The sequence below is a fragment of the Talpa occidentalis genome, unplaced genomic scaffold (genome assembly GCF_014898055.3).
Source record: "Talpa occidentalis isolate TD23 unplaced genomic scaffold, MPIMG_talOcc4v2.1 talOcc4.12, whole genome shotgun sequence".
Taxonomy (NCBI): Eukaryota; Metazoa; Chordata; class Mammalia; order Eulipotyphla; family Talpidae; genus Talpa; species Talpa occidentalis.
Genome location: NW_023601212.1, coordinates 48,865,049 through 48,880,769, shown reverse-complemented (window position 1 = coordinate 48,880,769; position 15,721 = coordinate 48,865,049). Strand labels below are relative to the sequence as shown.

The 15,721-nt window shown below is 43.5% G+C and overlaps 1 protein-coding gene across 1 annotated transcript in view; it reads right to left on the bottom strand.

Annotated features, from left to right (window-relative positions):
* Positions 1 to 2,455: 2,455 nt before the first annotated feature.
* The window catches only part of LAMC2 (laminin subunit gamma 2), a 56,072-nt gene continuing 42,806 nt past the window's right edge, over positions 2,456 to 15,721 (bottom strand). Inside the window, exons 14-24 of the mRNA XM_037506272.2 lie at positions 14,952 to 15,108; positions 14,438 to 14,643; positions 13,352 to 13,431; positions 12,142 to 12,291; positions 11,401 to 11,545; positions 10,602 to 10,751; positions 9,978 to 10,092; positions 8,909 to 9,108; positions 7,088 to 7,246; positions 6,892 to 6,991; positions 2,456 to 4,480 (exon numbers count right to left, since the gene is read on the bottom strand). Of these exons, the coding sequence (XP_037362169.1) occupies positions 4,227 to 4,480; positions 6,892 to 6,991; positions 7,088 to 7,246; positions 8,909 to 9,108; positions 9,978 to 10,092; positions 10,602 to 10,751; positions 11,401 to 11,545; positions 12,142 to 12,291; positions 13,352 to 13,431; positions 14,438 to 14,643; positions 14,952 to 15,108 (1,716 nt within the window). The 3' untranslated portion in view covers positions 2,456 to 4,226. The remainder of the gene's footprint in view (positions 4,481 to 6,891; positions 6,992 to 7,087; positions 7,247 to 8,908; positions 9,109 to 9,977; positions 10,093 to 10,601; positions 10,752 to 11,400; positions 11,546 to 12,141; positions 12,292 to 13,351; positions 13,432 to 14,437; positions 14,644 to 14,951; positions 15,109 to 15,721) is intronic.

Below are 15,721 nucleotides of genomic sequence, written 5' to 3'. Positions count from 1 at the left end.
GCTGAGCCACATATGGCACAGCAGACCTCTCCTGACTTGCCCACTGCTCCCCTCAGCAGTGTATTTCATTAGATCTGTCTGTTCTGCTTCCCACTCTGTCTCTGGTGAATCCTCTCATCACCCCAACCCCATACCTCTGGCCTACACCCCAGATCTTCTACGCAAAAATTAAAAAAAGAACAGATCTTAGACCCTACCTAATCTGCATAGTCTGGTATTGGTTAGCTTTGGCTTCTTAATGAAGGTAGTTCTTTGTGAAGTAAAAATACATTTGTGAAAATTTTAAAGTTGAGTAACTTACTTCTTGGCATGACCAATCTTAAGACAGAAGCTATTAAACTCACAATTTGTTTAGGCAATGTAAACAAGCAAGCATGAATAATTTCATAATCATTTAGTCTTGCTGTCACTATTTGTTCTTACTTCATTTTTACCTGTGACATATAAAGTGGATTGGTTTAGGTCTAAGTGGTGATTATCATTAGCTAATATCAAAAAAGAAATTCCTCATCAGACCAGCTCATTTAAGACTTAGTTTCTTGTCAGATTAGTTGTAGGTTTTTAAAATCATTTTGTTTCCTAGTATTTTTATTTGTTTGTTTTGAGATGAGCGAGTTTTGCATGTATCCATGCGGGCTTGGTGACATACCATGATGTTTGACATGTCCTGTAAATTGATGACTTGTATTTATGTTGCCTGTTTTGGTCACAAACCTCAATACTTTTTTCCTCTGTCCTGAGAGTTCATAATGATGAGAAATTGTTTAAAACTGGGTATAAACACTGGTTTAATTTGCTCTCTTATACTAATGTATACAGTATACATACTAAATATAAGAACACACACGTACATACACATTTCTTCTCTTATCACCCATAAATAAGCAGATCTTGGAATTTCCATGTTGCCAATAGTATTAAGAAATCATGGAGAAATTCTAATCTGTGCTTTGCAGGAGGTAAAGTGGAGCTGCAGCAAGAATCCCTAACATTCCCATGGTCATGAGAAACACTAAAAGGAGACATGATAAACATATTCCTGGTCCTTGAGATTTGTTCAAAACATTGGACTTCACTGAGTATGTTTTTACCCTTTTCTCCAGTCTCCCACGAGTGCTGAAAAGAAACCACATCCTGGGATAAGATGAGAAATGCATCTGCTCAGTACTGATGATTCTGGGCAGTTTCATTTCTGCCCCGGTCTCTAAACAAAAATTCCTGTGAGTCAAAGTGGATGTTAACTATGTCTAATAGCCTCCCAATGGCACCACTAATCAGAAAATTCAGAGCAGAAGTATAAGAAAGTTTCAATACAAATTATAAATGCTGGCGAGATATCATGCTGCCAAGATATCAGAAAGCAAGCTCCCTTCACTTGGCAGGGTCAGGGAAAAAGCTGACAGGGGTTAGGCGCTGGGGTGGCTGTCTTTAAAGGGCCCATGCCCCTTCTTGCTCCTTAGAGATAATATGTCAAGACCTCAAAATGAGGGAATCATTTCTATACCATGGGAGTCGCGTGAGTCATTTTCCATTCCCCATCTCCACTCGGAGATCATCTCCCTCTTGTTGAGGAAGGCATTCTTCTGACTTTCTTAACTCTCTTTCCCACTGAGAACAATTTTGATTGCATGTGCCTTGGTTCTGAACAAATGGGGATCGGTCCCTCACCAGGTTTCTTACAATATGTATTGTTCACTTCTATACTGGGCAGAGACAAGATAGCCAATTACAGACGCATCCTCCCCATTCATGGTGTAGAACTGTGACTAAGAAGTGACTTCCTACCTAGGGACTTTCTCCCGAGGCCCTTTGCAAGTTCCATGTAGTCACAATACTGGGTTCTAGACTACGGGATGTAAGAGAAAATGATATGCCGCCCTTCCTGGGCCTAGTTCACCAAACCTTTCTTTGTTCTCCCTCCTCCATGTCTCTCCTCCCAGTAGAGTGGAAATGATCCCTCCCAGGGCAACCTTGGAAGTCACGTATTATAAATGGCAGAGTCTGGAATTGCTATGTGGAAGACAGTCCTGCCAACTTTCTTCCCATCCAGTTTGTTATGGAAGCAAATAAAACAAAAATAAAAACCAATTTTAATTTAGAGTAATGCACATTCTTAGGTCTAAGAAAATTGTAGTTTATCCAATCTAAATAATACATTGTTTATTTATTTTTAACAACTGTGAGTTGTTAATTACACTGAGAATGAGAGACTTGTAGCCTGTGTGACTGAGTATGTGGAATAGGATTATGAATTCACTTCACAGGAAGTAAAGCTAAGTGACCAGGCCCATCAGAAATCAGGAGGGGCCAGGAGCAGAGGCTTGTCCTCAGCCACCTAAGTAGATGAATGATTCAAGATCTTACTCTATGAAGTTTAAATTATTTTTTAAAAAAACATGACAATGTACTGCAGATGATTTTTATCTTTATTTTATAGCTGATAAAAAATATTGATAACCCTCACCCTGTATGAGTTGTTCCAGAAGTAAATCCTTCTTCATGCTTAGGAGATGGCACCAGTTAAATCTCTTAAAGTGCTCTCATGGTTCGCGAGGGTAACACAAGAGGCTCAGAATAGGAATCAAAATGCTAATTGTGGGATTCACTGTTCCTTCTGTGGCATTTTAGTTTCCATTGCTTTGGTACCTCCATTTTATATTTAGAGTTTAATAAATTAGAAACTGACCATCGGCATCTAGGAACTGTTCTTTATTTTGAATCATGCCTGTGAAAAGCCAAGGAAATACAGAGGTGAGGCAGCACCAAAGTCTTCTGAGCCGAGGTAGAAGCACCTCTGGTTTTTCCAGAAATTCTCACTGGTGTTACTGTGACTCAACAGTCTGTTGCAATCACTTGTGGGAAAGGGTGGAGTGACAGTTGGAATGCACAGAAGTGTGCACAGCCCTGCACCATCTCAGCTTTGCCAGAACCCAAGTGCCCCCATGGGAGTGTCTTGCAACATATGTTCTGTTGAGCAAAAAGGTGGCAAACCAGGGGCTTACTAAAATAAACAGCACTAGGGATGAACAAAATTTGTAAATTTAAATTTATTTCTTTTAATATTTGTCATCCTCACTAGACAATCAACTCTATGAGGGCAGAAACTATGTCACCACTGTACCCCAGCCCCCTGGCACACAGTAGGTACTCAATAAATATGTTGGAAGGATGGATGGATGGATGGAGTGGAAGGACGGATGAATTCTACCCAAGTGGGAGTAGAGACATTCTCTGTTATAGGAAGAGAATGTGTGTGTGTATGTGTGTGTGTGTGTGTGTGTGTGTGAGAGAGAGAGAGAGAGAGAGAGAGAGGAGAGAGCGAGCAAGAAACACTAAAAGGAGAGAGAGAGAGAAAGAGATGGATACATATAATCTTGGTATTTGAAAAGTGTGACTGAATTAGGACTACTAAATCTTCTAGATAATTGCACCTCTTTCAATGCCCAGGCTACCTTTTTTTCTAACAGTTTGAAAGCCAAAAGTAAGTATGTTCCCAAGATTTGTTTGCTACTTGGCAATGCTTTAATAAAAAATATAGTCTCTAAATTGTCTCGGCATCATCAAGAGTAAGGCTGTCACTCCCCGGTCCAGAAGGACTGGAAGATGGCAGGACACCAGCAGGCACCTCTGTTCCAATGGGCCAGCCTCACAGTTCCTCTCTCCATCACACTCACTTCTTCCAGCTTGAAAGGAGAGTATGTGTTTATTAACAGGTTGGTAAGTGGGGGGGACCTGGTCAGCAAGAAGCTTACAAGGGACACTTCGAGGCAATAGTATTTTACTGGCCATGGTAAGGCTGGACCTTACTCTGTTCTGACATTAGGAAGAAATTCATGTCTGAATAAAGTCAAAAACTTTCCTTTGGTCACATTTCTCAAAGAATAAGCTGACTAGCCTAGCAGCACTTGTCCATACTCCAGGACTTAGTTTCTGACTATTCTGAGGCAAACATATGCTGTGCAGTTTGTCCTTCCATCCAATCTACCCTTTGGGATCCTGACCTTTGACCAGTTTCACACTCAATGCTATCTGCCTCACTGCCCAGCACCAGGAAGCAAAAAGCATCACACTGACGCAATAAGACTTTTATCTGGCTGGGGTTTCAGGGAAGGGATCAGCTTCCACTGACCTGAGCATGTCCCATCCCACACCACCCACGTGAGATGGCTTCTGAGTCCTGAGGTCTGTATCCCAAGAGCCTCCATTGAGACGTTGCCATGACAGCTTCAATGCTGCTCAAGAACCTGGGTGTTGTAACAGCCGGGGGGCAGGTTGTCCCTAATGTTCTCTAGATTTTTCACATCGGCCAGGATCCCATCTATGTTCGTCTCTAGCAAATGGAGGTGATCCCTCTGCCGACGTGCTCGCTCTTCCAGCTCTGACATTAAGGGCCGCAGTTGACTGTTGATCTGGGCTTTGGCACGGGAAAGCTTCTGTTCCAACAGGATCAGCCCCTGTTCATCCACACTGCCAGGCTGATCTATTTTGGGGAAGGAGAAAGAAGTTAACAGAAAAACTATGGTTAGATTTTTTGGGACACATGCAGGCCCTTCTGCTCCCTTAGCTAATTCCTCTTTCCGTGTGCCTGGAGAAAATAGTATGCCATGCATTTGAAAGGCTTATTTTAAATTAGAAGTGAACTAGAAAAAAATCTCACAGTCCAATGACCGGGTTATTAGCAGCCCAGTTCAGCCTCCAGGCAATATAGTTAAGCAATATGCACCCTGGATTTCTGCTTTCATGATAGGGCCAAGAGTCAGTGTTCTGGAAAATGAAGAAGGAAGGTCATTGGGACTGAGTACTGTCCAAGGTGTCTGCCCAACATAACTCACCCTAGGATCAGAATCAAGTACAAAAGTACAGAGCATGCTTTCTAAACCACCCTTGGGAAATATCTTGCTGTTGTCCATTAGAAGACCATAGAAACTGGCTGGGCTTCAGGGCTTATAGAGGCCAAGGTATGTCTTGCTATTTGGGGGATGGATTCCAGCTGTTAATAAATGATATATCAAGTCTTCATTCAGGCTTGGGACAGTGGGGATCTTGCTAGATGTTATTTTATTTCCAATATGAAATGTGGTTATATTATTCAGGCATCTTTTACCCATTAATGATCTAAAATGAGTATCAATATGAAGAGCCCCTGGTCAGATCTGTGTGGTATGATTAAGTTTAGTGGGTCCTTGGTCAATTCAAGCTGAAGGTCAGGTTTCCTTGCATAGCTAAGTTGTAGAACAAGCACTTGACAGCGTTCGTTTATAATATACACACAGCAATCAAACTGTTATTGTTCCAGGACCCAAGAGAACAAATAGTGTAGAAAGAACACCCGAACAAAAATGTTGATGCAGTGAATCAGTCCTTCACCTAGGGGCAAGGGAGAATCCCAGAATTTAGGGTTTTATGACATGCGGCAAAAGTTAACTAAGCTTGGGGACAAAATAACCAAGGCAGGCAGCAGGAGCTACGCCAAAATAGTAGGTGTGCTGGAGACAGAGACCTTAGTTTGAATCTTGCTTCTACAATTTACTGCTGACCTACCTACATTATTAACCTCTCATAGGACCTTTCTAAGAGTGCAATGATAATACACCACGAAGAAAGCCAGCATACCACCTGACACACAGTTGATGCTTAGTAGTTCCCACTTACCCTTCTCATCTCCCTACTCTCTCATTTTCTCTTTACTGGCCCTATTAGTTTCATTACCCTTTTAAGAATACTAAACAAAGATGCAAAAATCTCACCTGGGAGCTGTGCTTGTTTTCCTTAGAGGGTATGTTACTCCTTGGGGCTCACTGTTAAAGCTGATCCATTAGTATAACCACACAGACTATATTGGTCTCTGAGGGATGATGATACTCCACAGAAAAATCGGTTTTAAATTTGTCTACTGAAAAGGAGAATTGAACTTTCCCTGGATGTTGCTGGAATCTACGAGTTAATCCCTAGATCCATACCTACTACAGTACACATTTGAGAAATTTGGCCAAATGAGGGCTGGATCTCAGTTTGACCAAAAGCCAGAATTTTAATGCAAATCTGTTTTCTTTTAGGTGTGCCACTAAGGGGAGGCAGAAGCCTGGTCCACGGCCACACTGTACCATCAAATCCATTTTATCCTAAAATTTTACAATATCACCTAGAACTGCTACTTTACAAGTCTTCTGGATTAGCTACCCAGGTGTCTCAAGTTATCACAGCTGACTAAAGCAAGGGATAACTGTGGTTTGGGGAAGAACACACAGCAGAAGCAGCAAGTGACTCCAGATAACACAGATGGGGCGATCCTCTTCCCTCACCACTTCCACTGTGAACAGGTTCTATCACCTCCAGCCCTATGCATCAGCAATCCACGTGGGCTCAGTGACCTTCACACTCTCCTTCACTCGGCCACCCTAGTGATCGCCCTAAAATATGTGGAGCTGCTACTCCTCTGCTTAAAAGCACTTCTCGCGGGCCTCCCCTGGTGGCGCAGCGGTTGAGTGCTGGGTTGCGAGGCAGCCTCTGCAGCACCAGTTCGATCCCCGGCCGCCGGCGAGGGTCCCACCAAAAAAAAAAAAAAAAAAGGACTTCTCGGGATTGAGGCCAGAATCCTTAGTGGGACTCTCAGGTCATCCAGTCTTCTCTTTAGTTCTAAGTTCCCTAAATTTATCCAGTGCTTGGACCCATAGACTTATACTTTCAAGGGTACTGCCTTCCAGTGACCCATCTTAAAGCTGGTAAAACAGAGCCCAGATAACTAGACCCTCCCTGAAATATCGAAGCCTGGAAACAAAGTTTGAATACCCACTAGGAAAGCTGGGACTGCCATACATCAGGGCTAGGTCTAGTGAGCCTTCCGGGGAAAGCCTGGAACATGGGGTAGACGGTCATGGCTATTCCACATACCCATCAGGTGTAGGATGCTGTCCAGTGCATTGAGTGTGTCCTGGATTGTTACTCCAGCATTCTTGGCTCTGTTATCAACTCTTTGGGCTTCTGTTATTACCTAAGATAAAAAGAAAAATAGAAACCAGTCTTGAGAAGGCATTTCCCATATGGGCATATTTAAAGGGATCTCCCCTGGAAAGTAAGGGCAGCTCACCATCTGTACCGCGTCCATATCCAGGTCAAACTCCTGCTCCTTCCTTGCCAGCTCTCCTTCCACTTCCCTCATGTCGCTCCTCAGAGTAGCCAGTCCCTTCTCCATGGCCAAGGCTCCATCTGCTGTCGCATTGGCTTCCAAGTTCAGACTCCCTATCTCCTGGGAGAAGAAAAGGAGCCAGGGACGGAAGGGGAGAAAGGGGTGAGGCATAAAAACAACCCAAGAACAGCTGCAGAAAAAATACAGCTGCAGCCAGCCCGATGGATGGAGCAAGATGAACCAGAGAGAGTCAGCCTGGGGACACACCCTTTCCCAAGCTCTGCCTCAAACAAGCTGGTTCGGGGCTATGTCTTCAGGGACTAGGAGGGTCAGCAGAGAGATACTATTGCCCTTTCGGGTCAGGACTCTCACCACGTGGTGAGTGCGCTAGAAACCAGTCAGGAAAACTCAGAGAGAAGCAAGTCATGGTGTTCTCTGTCCTGTTTTTTTGCTGTCAGTCTTTTGAATGGTTCTACTAAGATCCCTGAGACAGCTGAGCTGGGGGTGCAGAGAGCCAATGGGCTATGAGCTATGAGTTTTGTTTTCATGAGGACAAAGTTTATTACTTTCTTTATCAATAAGCTGTTAATAAACATCAAATGGCTGTGCCTCTGTGTAAAGACAAGCACCATGAAATTGGTCTCTGCTCTCAAGGGACTTAAAACAAGAAATTGTTTTTGCAAGTTACCAGGCCTCTAAGAGTGAAGCTAATCAATCCAGAGACTGAGAGTTCCCACCGGGCTTTCTAGAGTTGCATACTTCTTTTAAAAGTCATGCTTACATAAGAACGAGGACGTTCTCTTCCAGCTGAGAGGCAACTCCTTCTACTGGAACATTTAACACATGGGTTTGTAATCTAGCTATCTGTCTCGCCCGTTACACTCAATATTCCTTGAAGAAAAGGATTCGGCTTGCTCATCTCCACATCCCCAGCACCAAGCACAGGGCAGGCACAGAGTGGAAGGAGAGAGAACAATGAGGAAGTGGAGCTTAAACATGGAACATACACATGGATGTGGGATCTAGGATGCCACAATTTCATGATCTTGATTCAGAACACTGGTGACAGTTGTTACAGGTTGAACTTTACCCTCCAGAAAGATAGCCTAACCCCCAGTACCTGAGAATGTGAGCTTATTTGGAAATAGGGTTGTCACAGGTGTAATTAGTTAAGATGAGGTCACACTGGAGTGGGGTGGGCCCCTCATCCAATATGACTTTTGTCCTTATAAGAAGATTGGGAGACACCAGAGAGAAGACCCCTATGCTGTGATAGAGGCAGAGGCGGGTGCTATGTTCTGCAAATCAAAGAGCACCAAGGAGCACCAAGGGTTGACAGCCACTGCCAGAAGCCAGAAAAAGGAAAAGAAGGGTTCTCCCCAGAGCCTCAGGGGGACCACAGTTCTGCTGACATTTTAATTTCAGACTTCCAACCTCCAGACTGTGAGATAATGAATTTCTGTATTAAACCACTCAGTCCATGGTACACTGTGATAGCAACTATAGGAAACTGATATAATAGTCTAGATTAAAAACAGTCTTAGATAGTTCTGTGGTGTTGTCCAAAAAGGGAACTGAAAATGGTGGGCCAGGTGTGTTCTGACACTCAAAGACAACTCTTGAATTATTCACCAAAAAGAGTGCCCAAGTGGATCTGGGGCTACACAGATCAAAACAGGGCTCTGAGTTGTAGGGGATGAAATGGACTCCAGGTTGTCTCCTTCTGCACCACCCTTATGTGTGGAGCTGCTCTTGCCAATTCACATCGAGGATTCTCTTTACCTGTTCTATCTTGCCTGTGATCTCCAGGGCCTCCTTAGCTGCGTTCTTTGCCTTCCGGGCATCAGCAGTAGCACTGCCCAGGGCAGTTTCCGCTTGCTTGGTCTTGTCACTGGCATCTGCAACTCTCTGGCTGATGTAGGAGAGTCTCTTCATGGCCTCTTCAGCTTCTGCTTTTCTGTCTTCAACCTGCAGGTCAAATTCTGAAGTGAAGATAAAAAAAAAAAATCCATGGCTATGAAGATGAAAAATAACTTACAAATGAAGATGAAAGAGCCTGAAGTTTTTAACAAAAATTCCAGCAGGAGGCATTCATTGAAAGGGCCATAATTAGCCCTTTGCTTAGAGAAACTGACAAGCAGCCTGCCCTGGGGCCACCACTGTATGAGTGAGTGTTAAGACCTCAAAATGGATCACAAGCAGGTGGAATCTTAGAAGTTCAAAGTTTCAAGTCAGAGCCTTAAACTCTAAGCTGACAATGACAGTCACTGGGGGTTGGATAGAATGGGTAGAAGGCAATTCCAAGACTTAAAGGAATATTTCTTTTTTGTTCTTAGCCTAAAACTTTAACCAAATCTCTGCTAGTCCCAAGCCCAAATTTCCTGGACACTACATGCTGTGACAAAGCTTGCTCCATCGTCACCACAAAGGAAGCACGTTGATTCTATTGGAACCAAGCAGGCTACAAAACAAAAGGAAAAATGTCTATGGTTGAAAACTGCTGAGCTGTGAGAACCTTAGAAATCCCTTCATTTGACATTCTCCCTTTAAAGGGAGGAAACTAGGGGCTAGAAGGTTTATGTGACTTGCCTGTGGTCACAAAGCCAGATCAGACTGGTCATGTGCCTCAGCAGAGATTTGAACTTGAGTTTTCAGACATCTAGTTTAATTCTTTTCACTACAGCAAATATTACTGAACTTTTTTTCCTTTGGCAAGATTTTTACCAAACATGTATTAATGGGTTGAACCTAATATACCTACCACTTAGAAAGATGTATGAGGATTCAATATAAATAAAAGTCATGCTTATACCTTGAAAACACGCAAGTGACTGAACCATGAAATACACACCTCTGAGATTCTTTAAGATGTTTTCAACTTCATAAAAAGTGGCATTGCCCATACTTAGTGCTTCTTGGGCTCTGCTTTTAGCAAGGTTGGCACGAGAAAGCAACTGATCTGATTTCTGTAAATAGGCAGGCAGAAAAAGATCAGAGTAAATGTAACACACACAAAGGAAGAGTATTCCTGCCAGGAAAATCACTTCAACACATTTCTCTACATGACAACATTGTTGCGATTCATGGAATAATCTAGGTATGCTGTAAAAACCCCTCCATAATCAGAGACAGAGCAAACTTTGTAACTCAAGGACACATCCCATATAGAGAAACCTCAAACTCTAGTCCATTACCAGTGACAAGAACAGTTTTGAAAATCATGTTAAACTCTAGATCTTTCTAAAGATAAGTTAATGGACAGAGTTAGACCAAAATTGGACCTGGAAAGTCTGAGTCTTCTTTCAAGACTTGTGGACTGAGTCATGGGTGGAACTGAGCTAAGTGCATCAAAGTCTGTGTATCTCAGCAACTTCCTCTATAAGCAGCGGTATCATGACCTTTAGAGTTCCTCTTCCTATATTTATTCACATGGTAGGCACTCAGTACATATTTGTTAAGATTAGCAAATGGGTACCTGTTTCTCATTCTTTCCATTCTGTAAGAGCTGCTGGATTTCTTCTCCCCAGTTCCCCAGATTGCTTTGCACACGTTTGAACTCATCCATATGCCTAGCTGCCAGACTTGAGAGAGAATCAGCTTTTTGTCTGATCCTCTTCATGTCTACCTATAAGGTGAAGAAATGAATGAGTCTGGCCTTTTGCTCACCAGTTACCAGACCAGTCTTCTTAGCGCTTGGCATCATTGTTTGAAAACAAAAACCCAGCCTTGATGTCTAATAGAATGAGCCACTGTGCCCTCTGAAAGTCAGGAAGCAGTTCCCCCAAGGATCTAGCAGGTTTTGTGTCTGCTCTGTTTTTCTTCACATGTTATTTTATACATAGCTGCCAATAATTTTTGTGGAAATCATTGTGAGTGTTTTTTGCTGTAGGTAGAAAGCTGACTTTCTAATAAATTTGTAATAGTTAAAGGATGGCAGGAGCAATGCAAAACGTTTGAGAATGAAGTGTTTTTAAGAGATGTATTAGGTTGAACTCAAACAGAAATATCAAACTTTATCTATAGTAATTTCCTACAGGTTTCAACAGTCCCCAGAACTAAGGAAGAGATATAAAACTCTTATCCACTAATAGGTTTGGGATGTGAGCCAAGGCCTTTTCAAGGGCCAAGACTGAGATTTAAGTACAAGGAAATGGGTCAAGAGTAGGATAAATATTCTTCCTAATGAAAAGAAAGGTCAACCTGGAGACAACATGGTATGAAAGTATTTATGACCCTTCTCTGAATATTCAAGCACATAAGCTCGATGTCCTCACCTGGAAAGACTGGTCACTCACTCCCTGCAGCTGAGACACAGCGTTGAGAAGGTGGAGACTCTGCTGATAAGACCGATCTGCTTCATTGTCAGCTTGAGTGGCCTCCCTGGACAACTGCTGGGCCAGGGACTTGGTTTTCTCCAATCTGCAGAGGAGCCAGGGGAAGGGAGAGGGTAGGGCTTTTTGGATTCATTCCTTTTATAAAAGCAGATAGCCATCCCTTTGTTTTAATAGTAAATAGCTGGAATCATCGGAAGAAACAAAGGTTCGTATCAGATACGACCCTCTCCACAATCTAAACATAAATCTTAAAGTTTATACAGTTCAGGTCAGAAAAATTCAACCCAAGTTTCCCAATTCTCGATAATATAAATACATTATTTTTATAGCCTCCATTCCATCACATGCGATTACTCTAGTCCTTCAAGCACCACAGGGGGTGACTGTATTTCCAAGGACTGCAACCTCTCAGTCAAAACACAAACTTTACATAGATGAATCAACCTATTAGCCTCCCTTCTCTTCTTCCAGCTTTGACGGACGATACCTACTTTCACAGAAAGTAAAACACTCAAATCTCTTGTCCCTCTGAGTATGGATACATTTCTTAAAAAACATGGCGCCAGGCAAACTCAGTTCGCGTTTTACACGGGGCGGGTGGGGAGGCGGTGGTGGTGGTGGTGGTGGGGGGGGGGGGTTTGCAGAGTATTTTGGTCCAGGTGAGGACCCGTTGGAACGTACTTTCCCACAAGTCCTTGCACTACGGAGCCCTCCAGGCCGCCGCTTCCGCCTCCCTCGCTCAGAGCCTTGCGTGCCAGTGCCAGGGCCTGTTTGGAATAGTCCTCCGTTTCCCTTGCCAGCTGCTCCACGTTACTGGCCGACTGAACATGGCTGAAAGGATTAAAAACAAAGAATTTGAGTTTTCATAGCAAAGGACTTCCTTTTTTTAAATGATGGGAGAAGAGTAAAGGAACTGGCTTAGTTTGCAAAGCTAAACAGAAGTCACCCAGATTAGATGGAATCAGAGGAACTATCAAGAGCAGGTGTTTTGGAGAAGGAGCTCAGGTCACAGAATTACTGGTCATTTGGGAACTATGGGGGGGGGGGAACAGGATTCCAGGGTTGGGGGTGCAAATGGGTGGGAGCAATCTCTAGGTGATTAACTATATCTGTAAGCTCTTTTCTCAGGAAGACCCCTTTAGGTTTTATTTCATCCAGGGTCCCCAACTCATTTTTGCTGCAACTTTAAACTGGGCCCACCATTAATCAAAGCTTGTCAATACAAAGCCCCTAGATGCTTTTGGCTTCCTAGTTCTAGAAAGTGACAGAAAGCTCAAGAAGCTCATACTACAAAAATACAAGCCAGCCCCCTTCTGCTGACTGAATTCCACTTGGGATTAACAGAGCCTGGCGTCCTGCTGAGCATGCTGCTTCCAGCAAACCTCTACAACATGGACTTATAGTTGGGCAAGGACGAGGGAGCTGCCTCCTTACTGGGGCCAGCAGAGCTGGTTTTCAGGAGGGAGTCTCCCCATCTGCAGACTTGGCCCCGCAGGTTAGCAAAAACTTGTTGCTACTTGTTCCCAGGCTTGATGTGGGAGCCTGGGAGTCCCTCAAAGCTGCAGAGCCTTGTTTTCCAAGGACTGATTCATTTCATGGGGCTGGAGGAATCCTATCTGACATACACTAAAGCCTTAATATGAGTCATAGAGAAATCTGGGAAAGCACCCCCCCAAACCCCCAACGCCTACCAAATGATGTGCCTAGTAGCCACCTACATACACTAATAGCCAGTGTTGTAGTGATTAAAAAATGGCTCCAAGGCAAGGTGGCTCCAACTGCAAAGGTGCCTGGAGGTAATGACAAGGGTGCATGGGACCAGAATACCCTGCCGTCTGGCTCATGTCCAGCCTTGCAGAGTGAAGCAGAGGTGCCCTCTAATGCTGCTCACCTGTCTGCCAATCTTGTGGCTTCCTGAGCCAGACTTTTAAAGCCATTTGGCCCCACATAGTGCTCTGAAGGAGGAATGTTCTGCGGAAAAAGGAGAATTGGTTAAGACTTTGCACTGACACGTGTCCTGTCAGAACCCCTTATAATCAGCCACACAACGTTCCACACCCGGAGACTGATGTCCCTAGTCACGGAGGTCATGCCATAATAAAAAAAAAATGAATAGACCAAGAGAAAGTAGCAGTCCAAGTTCAAAAAAATTGCATATATAGATATAGATGCATTAAAAAAATACATGTCCATATTTTTATATATATTTAAAGTCCCGTAGAATGCATACCAAGTTTTAATGGTAGATATTCTTTAATCATGGGATCATAGGGAATTTATATTTCTTTTCTAAGTTTTCTGCAATAATTATTTTTTATAATAAGGAAAAAAACAAATATACACTTTTTAAATCCTTCATTTCCTCAGCATAATGTCTTACCATCTTCTAATTTCCTTTATTCATCGCCCACCCACCATTATCTTTTTTATTCAGAAATAGCAGAGTGCTCATTAGCTCCTCCTACGACATGACAAGCTGCATCATTAAAATAAATGATATTAGCAACAATTTTCCCCCTATTTTTAGGACCATGTCTTCATTGGATGCCTTCTTTCCTTCTTCCCTCCCTCCTTACTTTCCTCCCCTTTACATTTGTTCATTCATTTGTTTGTTTATGTACCTGTTCACTTACCCATGCAGCTAGCACACTGCGCTGTAGGTTGAGAATACAAATAAGAATAGCCCTAAATCCTGCCCTCGGGGAGCTAACAAACTAAGAGAAGAGACAGGCCCAACATGAGGATATCGTTAGAAAAAATTGAACCACGGAGAATTTCCCTGATTCATTTCCATAAAATGGAAATTACAGGACGCCAAAGAACAGAAGCAATGGGCATGACCACTGCAAGGAAGGGCTGTCCACTCTATGCCAGATAGACTAGAAAGCCTGAGAGATGGAAAGTGAGCAGGTGATATTTACAGCTAGGTCTCCCCACATAGCAGAGAGTCTCAGTACCCTGACCTGACAACACCTACAGTGTTTTGCAGGGAAGCTTTGTTTTCTTCGAGGCTCAGGTGCATCTGAGTGATGAGCCTGCGAGTGTCCTGAACTTGGTTCTGGTATTGATTGCCCAGGGCCCGAACTCTTTCCGCAGCCATCTTGAGGTCATCCAGGCGGCTCCGGTAGCTATTCTCTTGGGTCCTTACTTTGGCCAACTGGAGATTGAGAGCTCTGACAGCGCCTTTACAGCAACAAGGAAAGGGAGCATGAGCACTTCTGAGGCCAGCATAATCAAACACAGTGGAGGGTTGGAAAGATGTCTTTGGTTTATGGCCAATGATAAACACCCCGTATACGCATGCATGCGGGCATGCTTATCTCCATCATTCATGTCCCAGGGGAATGTCACAGATGGTCTTTCCACCTCTGCAAGGCCTCGGCAGAGAAATCTGCTGAAGTGACACCTACAGAAGAGTTTGTGACCTCATGTGACAGCGCTTTCTAGGACTCTGAACTCTCTTCTCTCTGATGGAAATTGGCCTTCATCACCTTCTGAAATCTGAGCTTCTAGAAGAATGTCCCGGAGGGCCTGCTCAGCCTGCTGCATCCTGCCTTCCAGCTCAGTGTTGGGCACTGATCCACCATCTCCCTGAGCGTTCGAAACCAGGGTCTCTAGGCTCTGAAGCTGCTGCTTAAATTGATCCATCTGAAATCACACAGGAAAGAGGATCAGGACAGAATGGAGGTGACCACCATCAAATACCAGGTACCCAGGGGAAAACAGCTAACAGTCCAGAGCGGCTCAGTATGTCACAGTAGTGAAAAATTTAGACTCTAGAGCCTGGAGAATTTGAGTTTGAATCCTGGCCCCACTACTCACCTACTGTGTGATCTTGGGAGAGTCACTTGCTTTATCTATACAATGGGGATAATCATAATATCTCATAGTTATTACATGGACTAAAGGAATTAATATTTGTATAATGCTTACAACAGAACCTGGAACAAAGAAAGTGCTATAGAGCTTAAATAGGTAAGTTGAAAAACAGGGTGACAGATAATTTCACTCATATGTGGAATATAAAGAAACAATACAAAGTAAGAGACAACCCCTAGAAATCTGACTGTAGAACTGAGGATACTAGAGGGGGATTGTGAGAGCAGGGGAGTCACATGGGGTAGGGGCCCAATGGACTATGGGGGAGCACTCGGGGTGCCTTGATAGTGGGTGTGGAGTGCTGACATATATCTCAGGAGGTGTGAATCTGTACCTCTGAATCATATACAGAGTTGTAAACCAGTGTAATCTTAATTTAAAA